Genomic DNA, 19,743 nt, shown 5'->3' on the forward strand with positions numbered 1-19,743 from the left:
TTCATCATCACCAAGCCCTTATTATATGAAACGTTAAAAGGACTTATCTAAGAAAAAGAAGATAAAAATATGAACAATAAAATGATAACGAACTCACAATTATTAACAAATGAACCTAAGAGAAAAGAAAAACAACGAAAACAAAAACTAAGCAAACAACTAGAACAGGGACAGAGAAATGGTCATCACACAGAGGGAGTTCAGTGGGAAGGGGAAGGGAGGAATAGGAGGGTAAGGTACAGGGAAGAAGGAGCATAATTAATAGGCATAAAATAGACAGGGAGAGAGAAAAAATGGTACAGAAAACAGAGGACTCAAAGAACTTATATGTATAACCCATGGACATGAACTAAGGCGGGGGATGCTAGAGAGTTGGGGGCGCAGGGTAGAGGGGGGAAAATTGGGAAAACTGTAATAGCAGAGTCAATAAAAATACTCTAAAAAATAAAAATAAATGTGGCATAGCATAAAAAAAAGTATGAAATCTTTTAAAAGTCCTGAGACCATGAAGTTTTATCCTAATAAACAATTCATAGTGATAAAAATAAGTCTTCTACTTAGTTCACACCCTTCTTGGACATTTTTTAGTAATTCTTTTCAGTATAGCACTAGAGTGTGTCCGATAGTATGACTGTCAGTCTTGTAGTTTCCATCCATCATCATCATTGGACCACTGCCTTTTTTGCCCTCTGTGGTGCTTGCGTGTGCGTGGCCTGATCAAAGCAGTCTGTTGAGAGGTATGGCAATGCTGTGCTGGGGAAGGCTTCGCTGGTAGGAGCGGTAAACCAGCATGTCCCTTGTACAGCTCTAGGTCACAACATGCTTACTCCAGAATTGCTGGTGTCCTGGCCAGTCTCTTCCTCTCAGTCTGTCCTCTGGCTTCCCTCGGGGCAGGATCCCAGAGACAGCAGCTGTTTCCAGCTGTGCATTCTCCTTTAATCTGTCACAGACTCTTAAGTTGCAGCTGCCTGGCATCTGCTCCCTCTGGTTTTACAGAGGGAGGGACTGTTTGAGGAGCAAATTCCTAGGCTTTGGACCATTCTATATGATGTTAAAGAAGGCATGAAGCCTACGTAAGATTTTTGCCATGGATGGAAACATCACAATTCAGTCGGTAATTATAAGTTTTAAATGAATTCAATTCTTTTCTTATTTTTAGTAACATTTTGACACTAAGCAAAACACATAGCCTTCTTGTTTGGTAGATATTCTCCCTAAATCGGACATTTCAATATTGGTCTCCTCCTCCTGGCAAATATGACACATGTCTGCGGTGACTCTACAGTCTTCATTGCCCTGGTCTCATAAAAACACATAGAAGGTTACTAATGTTTTTCCAGATGTTTCAGTTCAGACTTGGAGGAAAGACAATAATCATTTCCTGCAAAGGTCACAAGGAAGAGGCTTCTGTTTGTGTAGCAAGCACCAAGTGACACAGAAGCCACTTTGCTATGGACTGAGAGAAGGCACAAGGCTGCGCTTTACAGGGTGGCACCTTCAATTTGCGCCCAGATACAACTTTACTCATATTGTGTCGGATTAATTGCGGCAGATAGCACTCTGTCATGGTAACACCTGGTGAAGCCAGTGGCACAGGTAAAAATGTAACCTCCTGGTGTACAACTATAGGTGAAGGGAAAGATTTTGATGGGAGGAATATTTATTCCTAACTGCTACAAGGATCACAGAAAAAAAGGAAAGGCCACAACTATTTTCTGCTCTGGTTTGGCACATTGTAAGGAAACTTTCAGTCTTTTAAAAATATTTGAAAACAAGAGTGGGGGAAAGTCTTTTTTTGAAAGAATACTCTGGTGCTAATGGTATGGGGAATCCAAAGGAAAAGAGGATTGAAAGGAAAAACTGCTTGACTTTCCACTTTGGCTGAATTGGTCTCAAATACAAAAGCCACCCGAGAGGTGCCTATGGTCTGCCAGAGACAAAAATCGGGGTGAGAGACGCAGAGAGCACCTCCACACAAACACAACACACACATGAGAGAAGAGAGGGATGCCCATGACAAGTACCTGTCTCTCCCCAGAGACTGTCAAAGCTGTTGATCTGTGCTCGCTCCACTTCCTCTTCATCTTTTTCTGGAAGATCAAGTAGGTAGGAGACAATCTGAAACAAGAAGTTGCGTCAGCTCAAACTTCAGGTGGAAAACTATGCTACTGATAATAGCCTGTGAGGTTTGGAAGCTACTTGGACGCTGCACTTGCACGCAAAAGGAACAGAACTGCCTGTGTTAGCAAAGAAACCCACAGCTGCCATGATGAGCATCTGTTTCTATCAGGTACAGTTCACATGTTTCTCCGGCACATAACTCACTTATATAGCACGTGATTTTTAAAAATTACATGTTCCTCATATTTAAGTTAAAGAAGCAATCCCCCATCCTCCCAATAAAAATACCAATAAATAAACAGAAAGAAAACCAATCAATAAACAAAAAGCAAAATAAATACGGACAAAACCTAAGGCCTATATTTTTTCAGAGCAGAGTCATTGTCTTTTTTAAGTACCAGGACTGTTTGGGGGATAGCAAAGGGAGAATGGCTGCTGATGGTAAAAGAAAGTGACAGCTCTGTTTCCAGGAATTTGACTGTAGAGAGAGTTAAAATAAAGAGCCTCTCAGAAATGATAAAAATTCCAATTTTACTTAATACTCCCTTGGTGACATATGAGGTCAGTTGACAGGGTAGCTGCATCATTGAAGCAACTCATGAAGTGGTGAGCTGACTGGTACTAGTCCGTGAAAACTGACCATTAAATTCTCAGGAATTTTTTAGGCCCATTGTTTAACAAACATGTTAATTAAAAATTAAATTATATTTAAAACAAAAGTTAAAAAGTAAAATCTCATAATTTCCTGATTATTTAGCTACATTTATAATTATCTATGCTCTTGAGATTATTTCTTTATGTCCATATGATGAAAACACTACATAATGGTGAGCTATTATGTGTCACAACTCTGTGTTCAGTGATGCCACACTGCAGCTCGAAATCAGCCATGGTGGGAGTATTTACACCCTGGAAACTGGCAAGCATTACAGATCAGGATTTGATTTATGCTAAAGCTGAAAGAACTTCCAGTTTAGTAAACATAATTTGCATGAGGGTGAGAAGTAGTTTAACAGTAGATCACATATCAGATTTAGTGACAGTGAGATTACTGGGAAAAGAGTTAGTAAATTGGGATACAAACTCCATTTATCAAATCATGGTTGCAACCCCAGGTTAGCTATGATATGAATTTAGCAACATTAACATAAGCATTCAGTTAAGAGTACTGTATACTTCATTATTATTTGTAAACTGTGAGATGCGTATTCTTTATATCAGTAAAATTTACAATAAATTTAAGTATAGTCATGCATTAGTGAATGATGGGGATGTGTTCTGAGAAACACGATATTGGATGATTTTGTCTTTGTCTGAAGATCACAGGATTCACTTAACACAAACCTACATGGCATAGCCTACCACACCTTAGGCGATACAACATAGCCTATTGCTCCTAGGTCAGAAACCTGCACAGTACATTACTGTACTGGATACTGTAGGCAACTGTAACACAATGTTAGGTATTTGTGTATCTGAACATGGAAAAGGTACAGTAAAATACCATATAAAAGATAAAAAATGGTGCACCTGCATAGGGCACTTACCATAATGGGGCTTGCAGGACTGGAAGCTGCTCTGGGTGAGTCAGTGAGTGAGTGGTGAATGAATGTGAAGGCCTAGGACGTCGCTACTGTAGACTTTGTAAACACTGTACACTTAACGCTACACTAAATTAAAAAGAATATTTTTCTTTCTTCAATAATAAATTAACCTTAGCTTATTGTAACACTTTAACTTTGTAATTTTAAAATAACTTTTGACTCTTGTATTTTCAACATTGTATAACTGTACAAAAATATTTCCTTTATGTCCTTATTCTATAAGTTTTTTTTCCTATTTTTAAAACACTTTTTCTTAAAAACGAAGACACAAACACACATTAGCCTCGGCCTAACAGGGTCAGGATCATCAATGTCACCGTCTTCCTCCTCCACTTCTTGCTCTGTGGAAAGGTCTTCAGGGACAATAACATGTGTGAAAATGTCACCTCCTATGATAATAATGCCTTCTTCTGGAATACCCCCTGAAGGACACCACCTGAGGCTCTTCTTGAGGGACCTGTCATTCTTTTCAGAAATTATGTCCCTGGTGGTTTGTTTGGTTTGTTACTTTTTTCCCATCATAGATTGGCTTATAAGCAGATAATGCACTATTCATGAAAACTCTTCGGTGTTGGGGTCCATTATTTTCAAACTTTTTAAGGAGTTTGTTGAGGTCTGCAAAAGCTTCTGCTAAACGTTCACTATGAATTTTCTTAGGGGTTCTTCTTTTTCTTCTGCAAATTCCTTTTCTCTTGCCTTTTCTTTAGCTATGTGTTCCTGTTCCAGTTCCAACACTTCCTCATTAGTCAGTTCCTCAGGAACCACCTATCGGAGCTCCTCAATGTCATCCTCACCCACACCCAGGTTAAAGTGTTTGCCATCTCAAACACAGCCTTGTTGATTTTTACAACCCTCTCATCCTTGGCAAATCCTATGAAGTCAGGGACAAACCTCTTGAGTGTCTTCTTCCAGATGCCATTCATATACTCCTTGGTGACATTACCCCAATGCAAAGCAAAGGTTTTAATGCAGTCCTAGATGTTATTATCCTTCCAGAAGTACCTCAGTGTCTTCCTCTCTTGCAGCAATAGCCTGGGCAAAGGTCCTCCTTAGGTAGCAGGTCTTAAAAGCTACTATACCTCCTTGATCCATTGTTGGATCAGAGAGGTTGTGTTTGGAAGGAGAACACCACTTTGATATTGGGATGAAGATCACCAATAAAAGGAGGATGTCTAGTAGCATTACTATAATAAGCAAAATCTTGAAAGATATTATTATGCTCTGAGCAGTACTTCTCCATTTCACTGGCATTGAAATTCAGGAGGCATCTTGGAAGAGGAGCTGGGTCATCCATGACTTCTTATTGATATGCTTGAAGGCCCTGGGGTTCTCACTGTACCAGATCACAAAGGGTTTCAATTTGTGGCCTGCAACATCGCCCCCAAGCAAGCCTATTATCCTGTCCTTAAAAGCCTTAAAACCTGGCACTGACTTGGCCTCGTTATGTATGAAAGTCCGCTCAGGCATTCCTTTCCAGAACAGGGAGGTTTCATCCATATTGAAAATCTGGCAAGTAATTTTCTTCCACAATCATCTTATCTAGTTTCCAAAAATTCCTCTGCTGCCTTCACATCAGCACTTGCAGACTCAACACTCACTTTCACAGTATGTATTGAATAACGATTCTTGAATCATTTAAACCACCCAGTAAATTCATCATCGTAGTTGGGCCCCACCTCTTCTGTCAACATTGCAAACACACATTTTGCTTTGGCCGTGATCATCCTGGTGCCGAGAGGGATACATTTATGTGTCTGGTCTTTAATCCAGGTTGTTAGAAATTTCTCCATGTCTGATAAAAGCCCTTCTTAAATTTTTTAGTCTTGTTGCCTTCAGTGAAGCAGACCCTTAACAGCTTCCATCACTTTGTTCTTGTGCTTAAAGACTGCAACTATAGTGGAATGGGACATGCCTGCCCGGGGAGCAATAAGCATCACTGATTTTTTGCCTTCATAGTCCTTAATCACTTTTAATTTTGTTTCCAAGTCAATCACTTGATGTGCCCTCTACCTGGCAACATTAGCAGTGAATTTAGGGGCCATAATGAGCAAAGCAACATGCGATTAAATCAAGCACAATTGAAAATGATGTTCTTGATCCATCGGTTGAATCAAAGAAGTGGTGGCGCAATAAACATAGGATGTATGAGGCCGCTGCTGGAGTAACAGGTACACCGTTTTACAGCAAACATTTTTATAAGTAGAAAGAGTACATTCTAAAGTAATGATAAAAATGGAGTATGCTAAGCAGATAAACCAGTAACTTTTGCTTATTATCACTATCAAGTATTATGTACTGCACATAATTGTACCTACTACACTTTTGTATGACTGACAGTGTAGCAAGTTTGTTTACCCAAGCATACCACAAACACGAGTAATACGCCACACTGCGGCATTACAATGGCTGTGACATCACTAGGTAATAGGAATTTTCAGCTCTGTTATCATCTGGTCGGACCACACTCAGACACGCGATCTGTTGTTGAGTGACATGTCACTTTGCGGTGCGTGACTCTATGTGTTCTCTCTCCCTCCCGCTCCATTACACACCCCTCTCCAGAGCTGGTTGTTAAATTTCCCAGCACACTACCAATCCCATGTATTTTGCCACTATATTATTACTATCATTAATAAATAAGTTAGCCAAAATACCATTTGTATAGTGTTTAACAATTTACAAAGTACCTTTCATACCAGCCTTGCAAAAAAGAATTTATTAGACTCACTTTACTGATGGGAAACTCAGGTTCTAAGAGATTAGGTAAATTGCCCAACATCCAGAGCTAATGAACAGCCAAGCTGGGACTCAAACCTGGTCCTTCTGAGATTCTAAGTGTTGTGCTATTCCCATGCCACACTGCATGGGGACACAGCTCAATAAATAATCCCTCTGAGCCTAGTGTCAGTGTCTGTTAAATAGGGGTGGAAGGACGGGGAAAAATTGGATTAGATAAATTTCAAGGTCCTTCCCAACTCTCACATTCTGTGCTCATAATTCTAGGTACCTTTGCATTTCAGAATTGAAGTACTTCATGGAGTCTAATCTTCCTATTTCTCAGAGCAGTGACCAAAAAGCTAATTCACATTAATTAGGGTGGCAATTTTGTAAGAATGGAATGCTTTTTCCTGGTCTCCTGCATCTTTCAAGACACAGATTGGAAAAAGAAAACCAACCTTATCACCTGTTTTCTTACCTCAGTATAGCCCATGCTGGCTGCAGCAATGAGGGCCTGCTGGATGGCATGGCTCTTCTTAAACACCCCTTGCTGCTGGCCGGCCATTGTCCAGTCACACTGAATCAAAAACTTGACCACCTCCAGATGACCTCGGAGTGCAGCATGGACCAAAGCACACTGCCCATTCTTATCCAAGTGATCTACCTAAGGGCAGGGACAGAGAAATCTGGGTGAGCAAAGACTTGTGGCTGTACTCCCAATCTAGTCACGCCAGCCCTGTGCACAGGACTGGACTACTAAGAGTCCATCTTTCCCATGCCCTGAACCAATCAGAGAAAATTTAGAGGATATTCTCCTACTCAGGCTAAATCACCACTGAGCTATAATAATTCTGGTAGATGCCCCTCTGGGGAGAACCTCATAAGGTCAGGCTTTTGTTTTCACATCAAAAGAAACCAAAAACAAAACTCCCAGCTCCAGCTTTATTTTCCTTGAGGTATATTCTCCTTTGTCCTTAAATAGTCCTTTTCTGACCAAAATTTGAAAGACTTGTAGCTCTCTTGGTACAAAAAAAATTTTTCTTTGAAATCATAAAAGGAAAGAAAAACATTTTGAAGCTCACATTTTTTTTGGTCTTCCAAAGAAGCAAAATATCTTATATCATGAATCACACATCTGACCACCAAGCTTTGGCAAAGGCTGCCTCTTTCTTCCAATGTGAGGGCAGAATCTCAAAGATCTGGCCAAAATGGCTAGAGGTACTTGGAGCTTAGTGCTAGACTAAGTTCCAAAAGCAGTTTTTTACAACTGCAGGGCTGCTTACAAGTTCAGGCTGAAAGAAGAGCCTGATTAAGATCAATCTACCAGAAGGTCCCTAGCAGTAAGTCTCAACAGATGAGGAGCCTTTTCTTACAGGAAGGCAGGTTATCTTCCAGTGGTAGTTAGAACACTTGAAACAGAGGTTCCCTATCTGATTTTCCCCAGCTTTAGCTCCACTCAGTTCAATGTTTACTGAATGCCTACTATTTCAAGGTACCACATAGGATAAAAAAGTAAATAAGATAGTAAAATACAGACTCTGTGCTCAAGGATTTTCAAACAAGGCAGGGGAGAGGTGACCAATATAACAAAAGCCTGTCCAACACAGAAGTATATAATGTCATAAGGAAAGTAAATGTGCAATAAGGTTTCAGAGAATTCCCAGCCAGAATCAGGAATGAATTCAGAGGGAAAGGTGCTATGGTCTGAATGTTTGTGCCCCCCACCCCCCCAATTATATATGTTGGCATTTTAACCCCCAAGGTAATGGCATTAGGAAACAGGGCCTTTGGGAAGTGCCTGGGTCATGAGGGCAGAGCTCTCACAAATGGGATCAGGGCCCTTACACAGAGGCCTCAGGGAGTGTGCTCGTGCCCTTGCATCATGTGAGGACACAGCGACAAGGCTGTGTGACCCAGGCAGCTCTTACCAGACATCCAGGGAGCTGAAGCCATGCTCTTAGGACTTAGCATCCAGAACTGAGGAATAAATGTTGTTTACAAGCCACTCAGTCTATGGTATGTTGTTATAGCAGCTCAAATGAACTACAGTCTATCTCAACTCACCAAGCTAGGAAATGATTAATTCTAGTTTTTGTAAGGTTAGGGTACATAAAGGTGAAGTTTAAACTACAAAGTTGAGAGGGTCTTTTCGGACCAGAGCATGGATATTTCTGAATGCTAGGTTAAGTGGTTTGAATTCTGACCAGTAGGTAATGGAGAGTCATTGAGAATTTTCATGCTCAGAACTGTCTACTCAAAAACTAAGGGTATGAATAAAAGTGCCTTGGTGTCTTGGAGAAATGGTTGATTCCAACGCTGGGGCAGTAATAGTGAAAGATGAGTTTGGAACATCTTGTGATACCAAAAAATATGAATGTGCTGATAAAATAATGGGTGGGGGGATTTGAAAGGACACAGAGACCAACTTGAAGGAGCTTCCAATGCTCAAATATGCATCAATTTGAGCAAAATAAGTAAAAATATCAATGGGTTACAGGTCACAGTATAAAGTCAATATCCAGGAATCCATCATGCTAGGAATAAATAAATGAATAAATAAATACATGGGGGGAGAAGTAACAGCTCTTGATACAATAGAATTCCAATGAATAAGTGTTGAAGGAATGAAGGAAATAGAAAATCACTGTTAGGCAAACACCATAGCAACAAGTGATTCTTATTGCAGTAAGAATCATTGATGGACCTTAAAACTAGTGGACAAATGCATGAGAAACAAGGTATCTGCCTACTCTCAAAGCATCTCCTTAAAAGATAATTCTTAATTAAAAAGGAAAAAAGAGTCTGTTCACATTTGAGAAACGTGGAAGACACTATTTTAACCAAGTGACAGAAGTTAACATCCCCTTGTACCTCCTAAGTGCTGCATTAGTAAGGGCATGACACCATTTCTGTGGTATAATTGACTAAAATACCTAAAATTAACCTAATGATGAGAAAGTATGAGACAAACTAAAATTGAAGAACTTTCTACAAAATAACTGGCTAGTATTCTTCATTATCTTCTTAATGCAGAAACAATGGGAGAGAGCATGAGGATGAAGAAGACCGGAGGACAAAATCTTAGAGAACAGTTACATTAAGAGAAGGAAGAGAGAAGAGCAACCCAGGAGCGCTCAGCACTAGTTACAAGTGCTGAGAAGTGCAGTCAATACTGCCTACAGGGTGAGAAGTGAGAAAAAGTTACTTTGTTTGGTGATAGGCAGCTGTTAGTGACTTTTGAGAGAGTAGCTCCATTTGAATGCCAAGAGGTTGAGTGTGTTCTTTTTTTAAAGGCTATTATTTATTAGGCACTAAATGAGATTAAAGAGATTTCATCTCTTTCAACAAAGGCTTGCTGCTCTTTAATTCTCCAGCTGACCCTATTAATCCTTTTCCTAGATGGAACAAGTGAGATTGAGAGGGGTTAAGTGAGTGTCCAAGCTCTCACAGAAAATAAGTGTGAATGTACGCTTCGACCAAGTTGTGTCTGACTCCACAGTTTATGATTTTAATGACTTGTCTCCTCTTTCTCTCATGGAAGCCAGATGACAAGTGGTTAAGGATTACTAAGTAAACAGAGGTAGCAAGTAAAGATGACTCTTGGGACCAGTGTGGTGGATATGGAAAGTAAGAGATGGGTTGGAAACTTCTGGTTAGCAGGAGAAAGGAAAATTTCTCTTTTGGGTTAGAGGAGACATTCAGAGGTTTGCAGAAACTGGGGGAAAAGGCAGTGTAAATTTAGAAAAAGAATGAAATAAAATGTAAGAAAATGAGCAACTTACTGAGATAAAAAAAAATATACAGGTAGAGGCAATTGCTCTGGAAAGGAAAGACTTCCCTCTCTACAAGCTAAAGTAAAGGTAAGTGTGGGTAAGGATTCACAGCCTTTGAGATGGAGGTACACTGAGATGCACTCAATCTTAGTAATGTAGGAGGGCAAAATAAGTGTGATAGGATATTGAAGAGCATACAAATGATTTACACATCTGCTCTGGGGAAAATGAGAGATTAATGAAATGAGAGCTGAGCAGCAAGAAAGACCCAGTTGAAAGTAAAAACATGAATTCATAGCAATAGTAATAAGGACCAGTTATCACTCTGTTTCTTGAGGTGTTCATTCCAATGAATAGGACTTTAGAGATGGACCATCACTGTGTCACTGTAAACATCTAATGCTCTGGGATTTCACTGAGTGTCCCTGACCCAGTTCCCAAAAGGGTTTCAGGAGTCCCACTCTCTTCCCTGGTAAAAACACTGGATACCTCAGAATGAGGTCACATGTATTACTTATATTGTGTTATAAAACCACCAAAATCCTCAGTTTGTTTTCAGGACTGAACAAAATACCACAAGGCTACAATTTCCCCAGAGGCCTCCATTTTGGAGACCAGCACTTTACTTTCCACCAATATTTTGAAATTAAATTCTTTTATACCAGTGACTCTTGGGATCCTATAAAACAAACACAATTTTTAGAAAGGTTTTCAGAGGGTTAAAATACATGTATACTAACAGAAGCACTTCTGAGTGACTCTGGACAGTTTGAGAATAAACAGATAGAATCATCTTCTCCCCGCCCCTCTCCCATGGCAATCTTCAAGGCTGGGATGAGGGAGTCTGGTCTCTGTCCTTATCTCCATGGCTAACTTATCTTCTCTACACATGAAAGGCTGAGTCTGCAGGCACCAATCAGTTCAGACTTCCCACTGCAGTCTCCCTGCTCTTCCACTTCTCCTTCTTCACTTTGAGCTCAGTAGGGAATTTCTTGGTTGTTAGGTAGGACTTTTTGTGGCTGCTGATAATGAGGTTTCCTAAGTGCCCCTCAAAGGTTTTAGGACTATGTCCAGATGCAGCGTGGAACTGGCATGCAAACACTGGGATGTATGCAGAGCCCGTGCTCCCTTTGATCTGCTTAAGGTTTGATGTGCTTTACCGGGATTCACAAGGTAACACAGGAGATAAGGAAGACTACAGCAGGAAGAAAGATAAAGGGAGGAGAGGAAAAGCAGCAATCAGGCAGCCATTACCTTGGCCCGTTTCTTGCACAGCAGCACAACGATGCTCAGGTAGCCCGCCGCTGCGGCATAGCCCAGAGGCGTCAGGCCACTTTCGGAAGAGGCATCCACATTGGCCCCAAACTCCAACAGCAGGGCCACCATTTCTGTGTAACCGAGATGAGACTGGACACATAGGATTGGGGCATTATTTAAAACCTCTGTCCGGTAATTAATGTTGGCACCTCCCAAAATCAGCAGTCTGCTGACCTAGAAATACATAAATAAGTAGAATACTCAGACAAATACCAGTTACATCCTTTTAGTCATCTTTTATTAAGTCACCTGGGCCCCCACAATAGTGCCTAGTAGCATTTATTAACTACTTTGTTTTCATAATTGTTATGCTCCTTTTCTAATACCTTGCTTTTGGAAAGAAATGTAAAATAGCTCTTTACCTAAATTGCTCAGTAACTAAAGCAAATGACACTTGTAGAACACAGTCAATACTAAGTGAACCGTTGGTCAGCAAAACTCCTACCAAAACAAAGGCTGCTGGAGATTGACTGCTTCTTGAAGTGGCAGGACCAGACCCTGCAAATCAGAGTCAGCTTACAGAAGGCAGACGGTCAGTAGGCTTGGTCTTCAATTCACAGAATAAAATATAACAATTTAAAATAAATTATCAATAAAAGGCTCATAGAAGACAATTTAAGGCGAGTCAAAGATCAATTAGCCACTTAAATGTCCTCTGAAGTTTGTTTTTCACAGTTAGTTCTTTAATCTAATGTAATTTACATGCATTTACCTTTACATTTGGAGTGTAGAGATTTCGTAGAGATGCCAGTGCCATGGAGAGGCCCTCTGTGCTATAGGAGACCCAGAGGCCCTGGAGGATGGAAGATGATACGCCAACTTTTTTACTCAAACCCTGGAAAAGAAATATTGAGACAATTCATCAGCCCAGCTAAGAAGTACCATTGGCAGTAAGTTAGTGACCTCTAGGTTCGTGGTGCTAACAAATGAGAATAGAGTCTCACTCTAACAATGCCTGTGCCCGGCAAAACTACTGATGGGGACAAAGAGTTCTGTTGGGACAAGCTAAGCTAAATTCTCTCTGTCTTAGCAGTCTCTGGCAACAAATCTACGTACTACTTCTCTCTTCTGCTGTATCTGGATATAATTTCCCTGCACACCTTTTCTATTATCTTTTTTAATCAATCTCTTAAATTCAAGTTAGTAAAACACACATTGTGACACAGAAAATGCAAAGTGATCATTGATCTCCATCTCATTTCCTTCCCGGGCATTTGGGAAAACGGTACTTCTCAACCTCCCTTAGTATGTGGGGCATGGGACTGAATTCAGGCTAGTGAAATATGGGCAAACATAATATATCATGTCTGGGCTTGGCCTCAAACCTGTATGTTTCTCCACACTTTCTATTCTTCTGGAATGAGGATTCTGAGGCCCTTGGAGATTTTACTACGAAGTGGAAGAAGCCTGCCCAATGATTTGTACTGAACTGTAAAGTAAGTGAGAAATAAGCCCTCGTTAAGCCATTGCAGGTGTGCTACAGTAGCTAGCCTTCCTCACCTTGGTATAGAACACATGGTACGATGATTGCGTCTGTTTATCCTCAGGAAAACAGCAGCATAGGTTCGACTGCCATCAGCAACGAATTTTCTCTTGTATGACTGGCCTATGTCCCATGACATTTACTCAGGTTTGCCCCTTTCACATGGGCTTTTCCAAAAGGAAGTTAGAATAATATATTTAAAAACTTTTCTATTGTTAGGGCAAGACTCTCTCAGTCATCTTACCATTCCCCCCACAGCTGGGTCAGGTGAGTGAGTTAAAGCAGGAAATCCCAAGGGAAGGAAGATATTAATAATGAAGTTTGAGACCTAGTAAGTGGATCTGGGGAGGTATTCTTTTTAAAAATTTAAGCTACTACTGCTTGCTTTGTTCCGTGAAATGGAGATTGTTCTACTTATGTTCAAATCAGCAATGTTGTATTTAGCTTCTCTGAAAGATGTAGCAACTCACTCCTCTGCTCAGCACCTCTAAGTCTAGATTTAGTTTTCCTGAATGTAAGTTATATTTTTTCTGTGTGACACCCAGGATCATTTCAGTTACTTAAGTTACCAAAGACATTCTAATTAATTAATTAATTAATTAATTAATTAATTTTAGAGAGAGGGGAAGGAAGGGAGAAAGAGAGAAACATTGATGTGAGAGACAAACATCGATCAGTTGCCTCTCATGCGTGCCCCATCTGGGGACGGAGCCCGCAACTTAGGCGAGTGCCCTGACTGGGAATCTAATAGGCAACCTTTTGCTTTGTGGGATGATGCCCAACCAACGGAGCCACATCAGTCAGGGCATTTAGGGTAGCAAAGAAATTTTAAATGAGAAAGCCTAAGATGTTTAGAGAAAGGCTGGGTATTCCCAGAATGTTGGGTTGTAATTTTTGCTCAAGGGAATTTAGGTAGGCTTCCACTCTGGTAATGGTGGAGCTGGGTAATTTATACAAACATTCCTGCTAAGGACAACTAAAAAAATCAGTACTAAATTTAAAAATCATCCTCCTTAAAGACATGGGAGGACTATAAGTTTGAGAAAAATTGCTGGACCAAGATCCAGGATAGAATAAAGCCAGGAGAGTGGTTTAGAGCTGCTTCCCCGCTGGGTGTGCCTGCCAATTCTATGGAGTTACCTAGGAGTATGTTCGATACCTTTGGAATTTTTGAGGCAGTGAAACTATTCTGTATGATACTGTTATGGTAGAGACATGATAGTATGTGTTTGGCAAAATTCACAGAACTATACAACACAGTGAACCCTAATGTAAACTATGGGCTTCAGTTAGTAATATGTCAATGTAGGTTCATCAACTGTGACAAATGTCCCACACCAGTGCAAGATGTTAATAATAGGGGAAAATGTGGTGGGGGGAGTGAGTATATGAGAACAATCTGTATTTTCTATAAACCTGAAATTGCTTTAAAAACATAAAACATTAATTAAAATAAAAGCCTGGGTTATACTCCAGAATGATGAATAATGATCTCTGGGAGCAAGGCTCAGAAATACGTGTTTGTGTTTCAAGTTCCCCAGGAAAATCTAATGTACAGTAGTCCCCCCTTATTTGCAGTTTTGCTTTCTGTGGTTTCAGTTATTTGTGATCAACTGCAGTCTGAAAACATTAAATGGAAAATTCTGGGAATAAACAATTCATAAGTTGAAGTTGTGCGTCACTCTGAGTAGCACGATGAAATCATGCGCAGTCGGGCTCTACCCTGCTGGGATGTGAATCATCCCTCTGTCCTGCGTGTCCACGCTGCGCACACTACGCCTGCCTGTTAGTCACTTCGGTAGCTGTCATCGTTAGCAGATGACTGCGCAGTACTGCAGTGCTTGTGTTCAAGTAACCCTTATGCTACTTAATAACGGCCTGAAGCACAAGTGTAGTGATGCTGGCTGGTGATTTGAATATGTCACAGAGAAGCCATAAAGTGCATCCTTCAAGTGAAAAGGTAGAAGTTCTCGACTTAAAAAAATTGTATGTTGAAGTTGCTAAGATCTACAGTAAGGACAAATCTTTTTTTCTGTGAAATTGTTAAGAAGGAAAAAGAAATAGTGTTAGTTTTACAGTTGCACCTTCCACTGCAAAAGTTATGGCCACAGTGTGTGATAAGTGCTTAGTTGAGACAGAAAGGGCATTAAATTTGTGGGTGAAGACACTGAATGGAAAATGTGCTGCGACAGATGGCAACCTGTTGTGCCAGAAAAGACGTCAGCAAGGGACAAGTGACACCTGGCCATTTATTGCAAGTAAGGGATGGTTACAGATTTAGGAATAGGTCTGGACTGAAAAATACAGAAATTACTAGAAAGGCTACATCTGCTGACGAAGAAGCTGCTGCCACATTTCCAGTAGAGTTGAAGGGTTTGGTATTGTCTACGGTTTCAGGCATCCACTGGGGTCTTGGAATGTACCCCTCAAAGATAAAGGGGGACTACTGTATAGCCAAAGTTGGAAAACACTGATCTAGATCTCTTGATAAATCTCAAATATACACAGTTATAAAAAGTGTGATACTATTTATGCTAAGTTTAAAAATAATGAAATAATTCTGTATATTGTTTATGAATACATATCTACATTGGAAAAGTACAAATTATGGATGAGAAGAACACATGTTAACTCAAGGGTAGAAATGATCTCTAAGAAGGGAGAGAAATGGGGTAGGAGGATACAAAGGAAGCTTCTATTGCACTTGTTACATTTTTGTTTCTTAAAAATAAAAAAATATGAAGCAAACATGGAAAAATCTTAACACCTGTTAAAAATAGTAGATAGTATTTGATTATTTGATTATCTGTGCTTCCTATGTGTTTGAAATGTTTCATAATAAATTAAAAAAAGAGAGTAATGGGAACATCTCTTCCTGAGATGTGAAAAAGAGAGGCAGGAATTGATGATGATATAAACTGATTTATTGGTGAGAGGAGAGTAGTTAAAGGAAGTCACACTCAACGGCTTTATTTTTTTCAGTGACTCATAAGTCAGGCTGTTTGTTTAATTAGTTAACTTGGTTAAGAGCTAGAGGGAAAAAAATGGGAAAAGGAGCTGAGTAAGAATAGTCCTTGGTAAATGAACTTCAATTAAATGGTCCAGTAAATGGACCACGAAGCAGCACTGAGAGCCCCAGGGAGGCTGGAGTAAATACATAGGAAATAAGTCTGAAATAGAGAGCTGGAGCCTAGGATTTGGAGTGTTAGCTTTACTTGTACCATGAACCTGCTAGTCTCCCGATTTCCTCTGCTTGGTGGGGTTGGCCCTTTGCTCCTACGAGGTATGGGAGGAAAGAATTTCAGTTTGGTTGAACTCAACTTGACAAAGGTGACAGGCAGGACCCATTACCAGGCAGGATGTAGCAAAATACCCAGATAATCAAATTCTAAGCTGATGGGTTCTTAAAGAGACCTTTAGGTTCAGATAACTAGAAAAAGTCTTTTCAGTATTTAAAACTATTGCTCAGGCAAGTAATAAGTAATTTCTGTTTGAGTTTCAGTTATATTTTATGTAATATTAATAATTAAATGTACTTGCTTATATCCATGGGGTAAATAATTTACTGTACAATTAATTATACATATTATATATTTAGGTACTTATGTGGTGAATGATTATATGCATAGTGAGAGATGAATAGTAATAGAGACCCTTTCTTAAATATTTGTTAGAATCTAAATTTATAGCACTGTTTACCAGCCAGTAGGAAGCTTGTTCAGTATTTTTTACTTCATGAAGAAAAAGAAAGCTTGAAGAAGCAAGAGCAATCTCATCTTAAGGATCTTAGCTAATGGGTTAGGTACCTTAAGATCAAGGCAAAAACTAACCTCAGGGATTATTCAATGAATTTCTTAATGTAAATTATTTACAAATATATAATCAATAACCCACTTGTAGATATCCAAGTGCCTCAAATGGATTTTTACTCTTCTTATCCTGGCCATGTTTCGTTATAATAAAAGGATCCTGGTAAATAAATGGAATGGTGCCTTTTATTGTAGAGAAGGGGTTGGCAAACTATGGCTCAAGGCCAAATCCAGCTTTCCACCAGTTTTTATAAATCAAGCTTTACAAGAATACAACCACACCTACCCATTTATTTCTGTATTGTCTCTAGCTGCTTTTGAGCTACAATGGCAGATTTAAGTGGTTTCAATAGAGACTCTGTGGACTGCAAAGCCACATTTGCTAATCACTGCTATAGAGGATGCTATGTAATCTCTGGCGTGAAAGGGGTGGTATTACCATCTAAAATTTATGCTTGTTAATAAGTTTTATTGTCAGGAAAGAGATTATTATGAATAATTTGAATCATAAAACTTTGTATTAGATATATGTCTAATACTTTGCATTTTACTATGTACCTTTCATATTTTATATGTATGATCCTTATAACAATCCCGACAGATGTTGTTACCATTTACAGATGAGAAAACTGAGATTACCTAAGGTAAATGGCAAGTCTGTACTTGAACCCATGCCTTCTGATTGATGTCAAAGGATCTTCTTTCTACCTTTTAGGTGTCTACTTATAGCATTCTTCCCCCCTGGCCAATAGTTCTGGCAAGAAATGCAATAGGACTGACCAAGCAAAGGAACATTTTAGGAGGCAGCATTTAGGGAGCTAATTGTAAGAGCACTCCGAAACCCTCCCAGTGAATGGACCCAAACCAGTGAAACACCTTGCACCACAAACTAGACTGAAATATCTCTGGCCACAACTCACAAACATCCAGAGAAGTGAAGTCTATAGAGATAAAAAGTAGATCAGCAGTTGCCTGGAGCTGGGGGAAGCACGTGGAGTGACTTCAAATGGGCACAAAGTTTACTTTTAGGATGATGTAAAGGCACTAATAGTGATGGCAGCTACACAACTCTAAATACACTAAAAGTCGCTTAAAATGGGTGAATTTTATGGTATATAAATAATACCTCAGTAAAGCTGCTAGAAGCAACAAGAATGAAATGGGCTCCATAGCCAGCCAAATCTCCAGAATTACAGACCCCCAACCTCATGTTTTCAGAGGGATTAATGGTATTATTTGTAATTTTTCCAAAGAAAGATAAAATAAGGGAAATTTAAAATTCATTGGAAAGAAACAAAAATTGGACTACATTATCACTGATGATTAGAAGGTCTAAGTAGTGCTGGTTATAAGCATAGAGACTATTTTTGCCTTTTCATAACCTCCAGCTGAAGGGCACTGAGAATTCTAGCAGTCTAGAAGCAGCTAAAGCCTATCAACAGGGAGCACTCTGCATTTAAAAGACCCTAAAAATGCAGCATCAGGAAAACCACAGTCTGAGTCTGCATTCTCCAGCTCTCAGTCACGTCAACACCTATGCTGTACACTCGAGTATTTATGGCCTGAATCACACAGGGAGCCAATTTTATCTCAGGCAACCACGTTGTCTGTAGCAACATAAGATAAAACTGTGTCAGTGACAGGGTTGTACGGTTAAAATGCAGGTCTCCGTGTGTTGGATAAAATCAGTGTGTCAAACAAAACTTCGTATCATTTATCTGTTAATGTGGTGTTTATTTTATGGTACAGAAAAGACAGGATAAATTTCTTTGCATCTAATACCAGGCAGATGGTGATACTACAAGCTAAAGCGTTTACAGTGGTGATGCTTAAAAGTTAAGTTTCCTATCTAACTAAAGGATAGTGATCTCAGAGTTTGTTTAAGCAGCAGATACTCTTTGGTCCATTTGAAACTGGAATGAGCCACCTTACCTGTGATTTTGGTCCCACGCTGCTCCCACTGAGTAAGGTCACTGGGTAAGATCATGTTTAGTACAGTGATTTGTTAGATAAGACAATTATGATTTAAATAAAGGGCCTGTCACTGTGGGTTCATGTCTGACTATCTGATGAAGAGCCTTCTCTAGCTGTGTGTTTATATGTTGGGAAGAATTTGCTAGGCTCTTGGAGTTGCCCTTATTGCCATCTTGCTCTCTGAAGAGAAATATTTTATCTGTAACAGTATCTTCTGGAGGAAGTCCAACCCAGAGAACTGTTTAAGATACTTGCATCTCTCAATCCTGAGTCAGGAAAAGGAGTCTGAAGAGATTGTAGAGACTGGAAGTAGCAGACTTCTAGCAAACTGTGGGCTAGAAAAATCAGCAGAACATTTCTTCCTCGACCTTTGCGTTTTTACCCCATACTACTATCAACACTATAACTTCCTCGAGATTAGGGGCTGTATCTTTCTTGTTTTTGCAGAACTAGGACCTAAGACAATGCCTCAGTCAGAGCCGAGTAAACGAATGCCTATGTGCACAAACAGTGAATGGCATGCCCTCCCCTGGGTCCTCTACTCCAGCCTGGGAATGCTGAGAGAGGGAAGCTGATGCTATAGAGTACTCAAAAGTTTTGAAACTATTGGGAGAAAAACTGAGATTATAAGAGAGAATGGGAGAAGTAAGAAGCTCAAAGGAAGGTTATTGTTGGTTCCAGATAGTTTGAAAATCATAGCACTAGGAACATTAAAATCTTCACTGAAAGAATTACATGAAAATTGAAAGTGTAACTGCTCTCAGTGACTTCTTCAGACATTGTGAAAACCTCCAAGTATTTGTGGCAATATGACTCCTCAGGAGATCGTAGGTCATGTATTGAATACACACGTGCATGCTGCTCACCTAAATGATAATACACGTACATTTCCTGGAAAGCCTAGCCATCCGCTAAACAGGGAGATGACAAATGTGGTTTTCTTG

The 19,743-nt window shown here is 39.8% G+C and overlaps 1 protein-coding gene across 8 annotated transcripts in view; it reads right to left on the reverse strand.

The window, feature by feature from the left end:
• The window catches only part of TANC2 (tetratricopeptide repeat, ankyrin repeat and coiled-coil containing 2), a 308,461-nt gene that overhangs the window by 24,194 nt on the left and 264,524 nt on the right, over positions 1-19,743 (reverse strand). For all 8 annotated transcript variants that reach the window (XM_053930697.2, XM_053930694.2, XM_053930699.2 and 5 more), the window contains 4 exons: positions 12,246-12,368; positions 11,471-11,707; positions 6,922-7,107; positions 2,025-2,118 (listed from right to left, as the gene is read on the reverse strand). In XM_053930697.2, the coding sequence (XP_053786672.1) occupies positions 2,025-2,118; positions 6,922-7,107; positions 11,471-11,707; positions 12,246-12,368 (640 nt within the window). The remainder of the gene's footprint in view (positions 1-2,024; positions 2,119-6,921; positions 7,108-11,470; positions 11,708-12,245; positions 12,369-19,743) is intronic.

This window comes from Desmodus rotundus, chromosome 9 (genome assembly GCF_022682495.2).
Source record: "Desmodus rotundus isolate HL8 chromosome 9, HLdesRot8A.1, whole genome shotgun sequence".
Taxonomy (NCBI): Eukaryota; Metazoa; Chordata; class Mammalia; order Chiroptera; family Phyllostomidae; genus Desmodus; species Desmodus rotundus.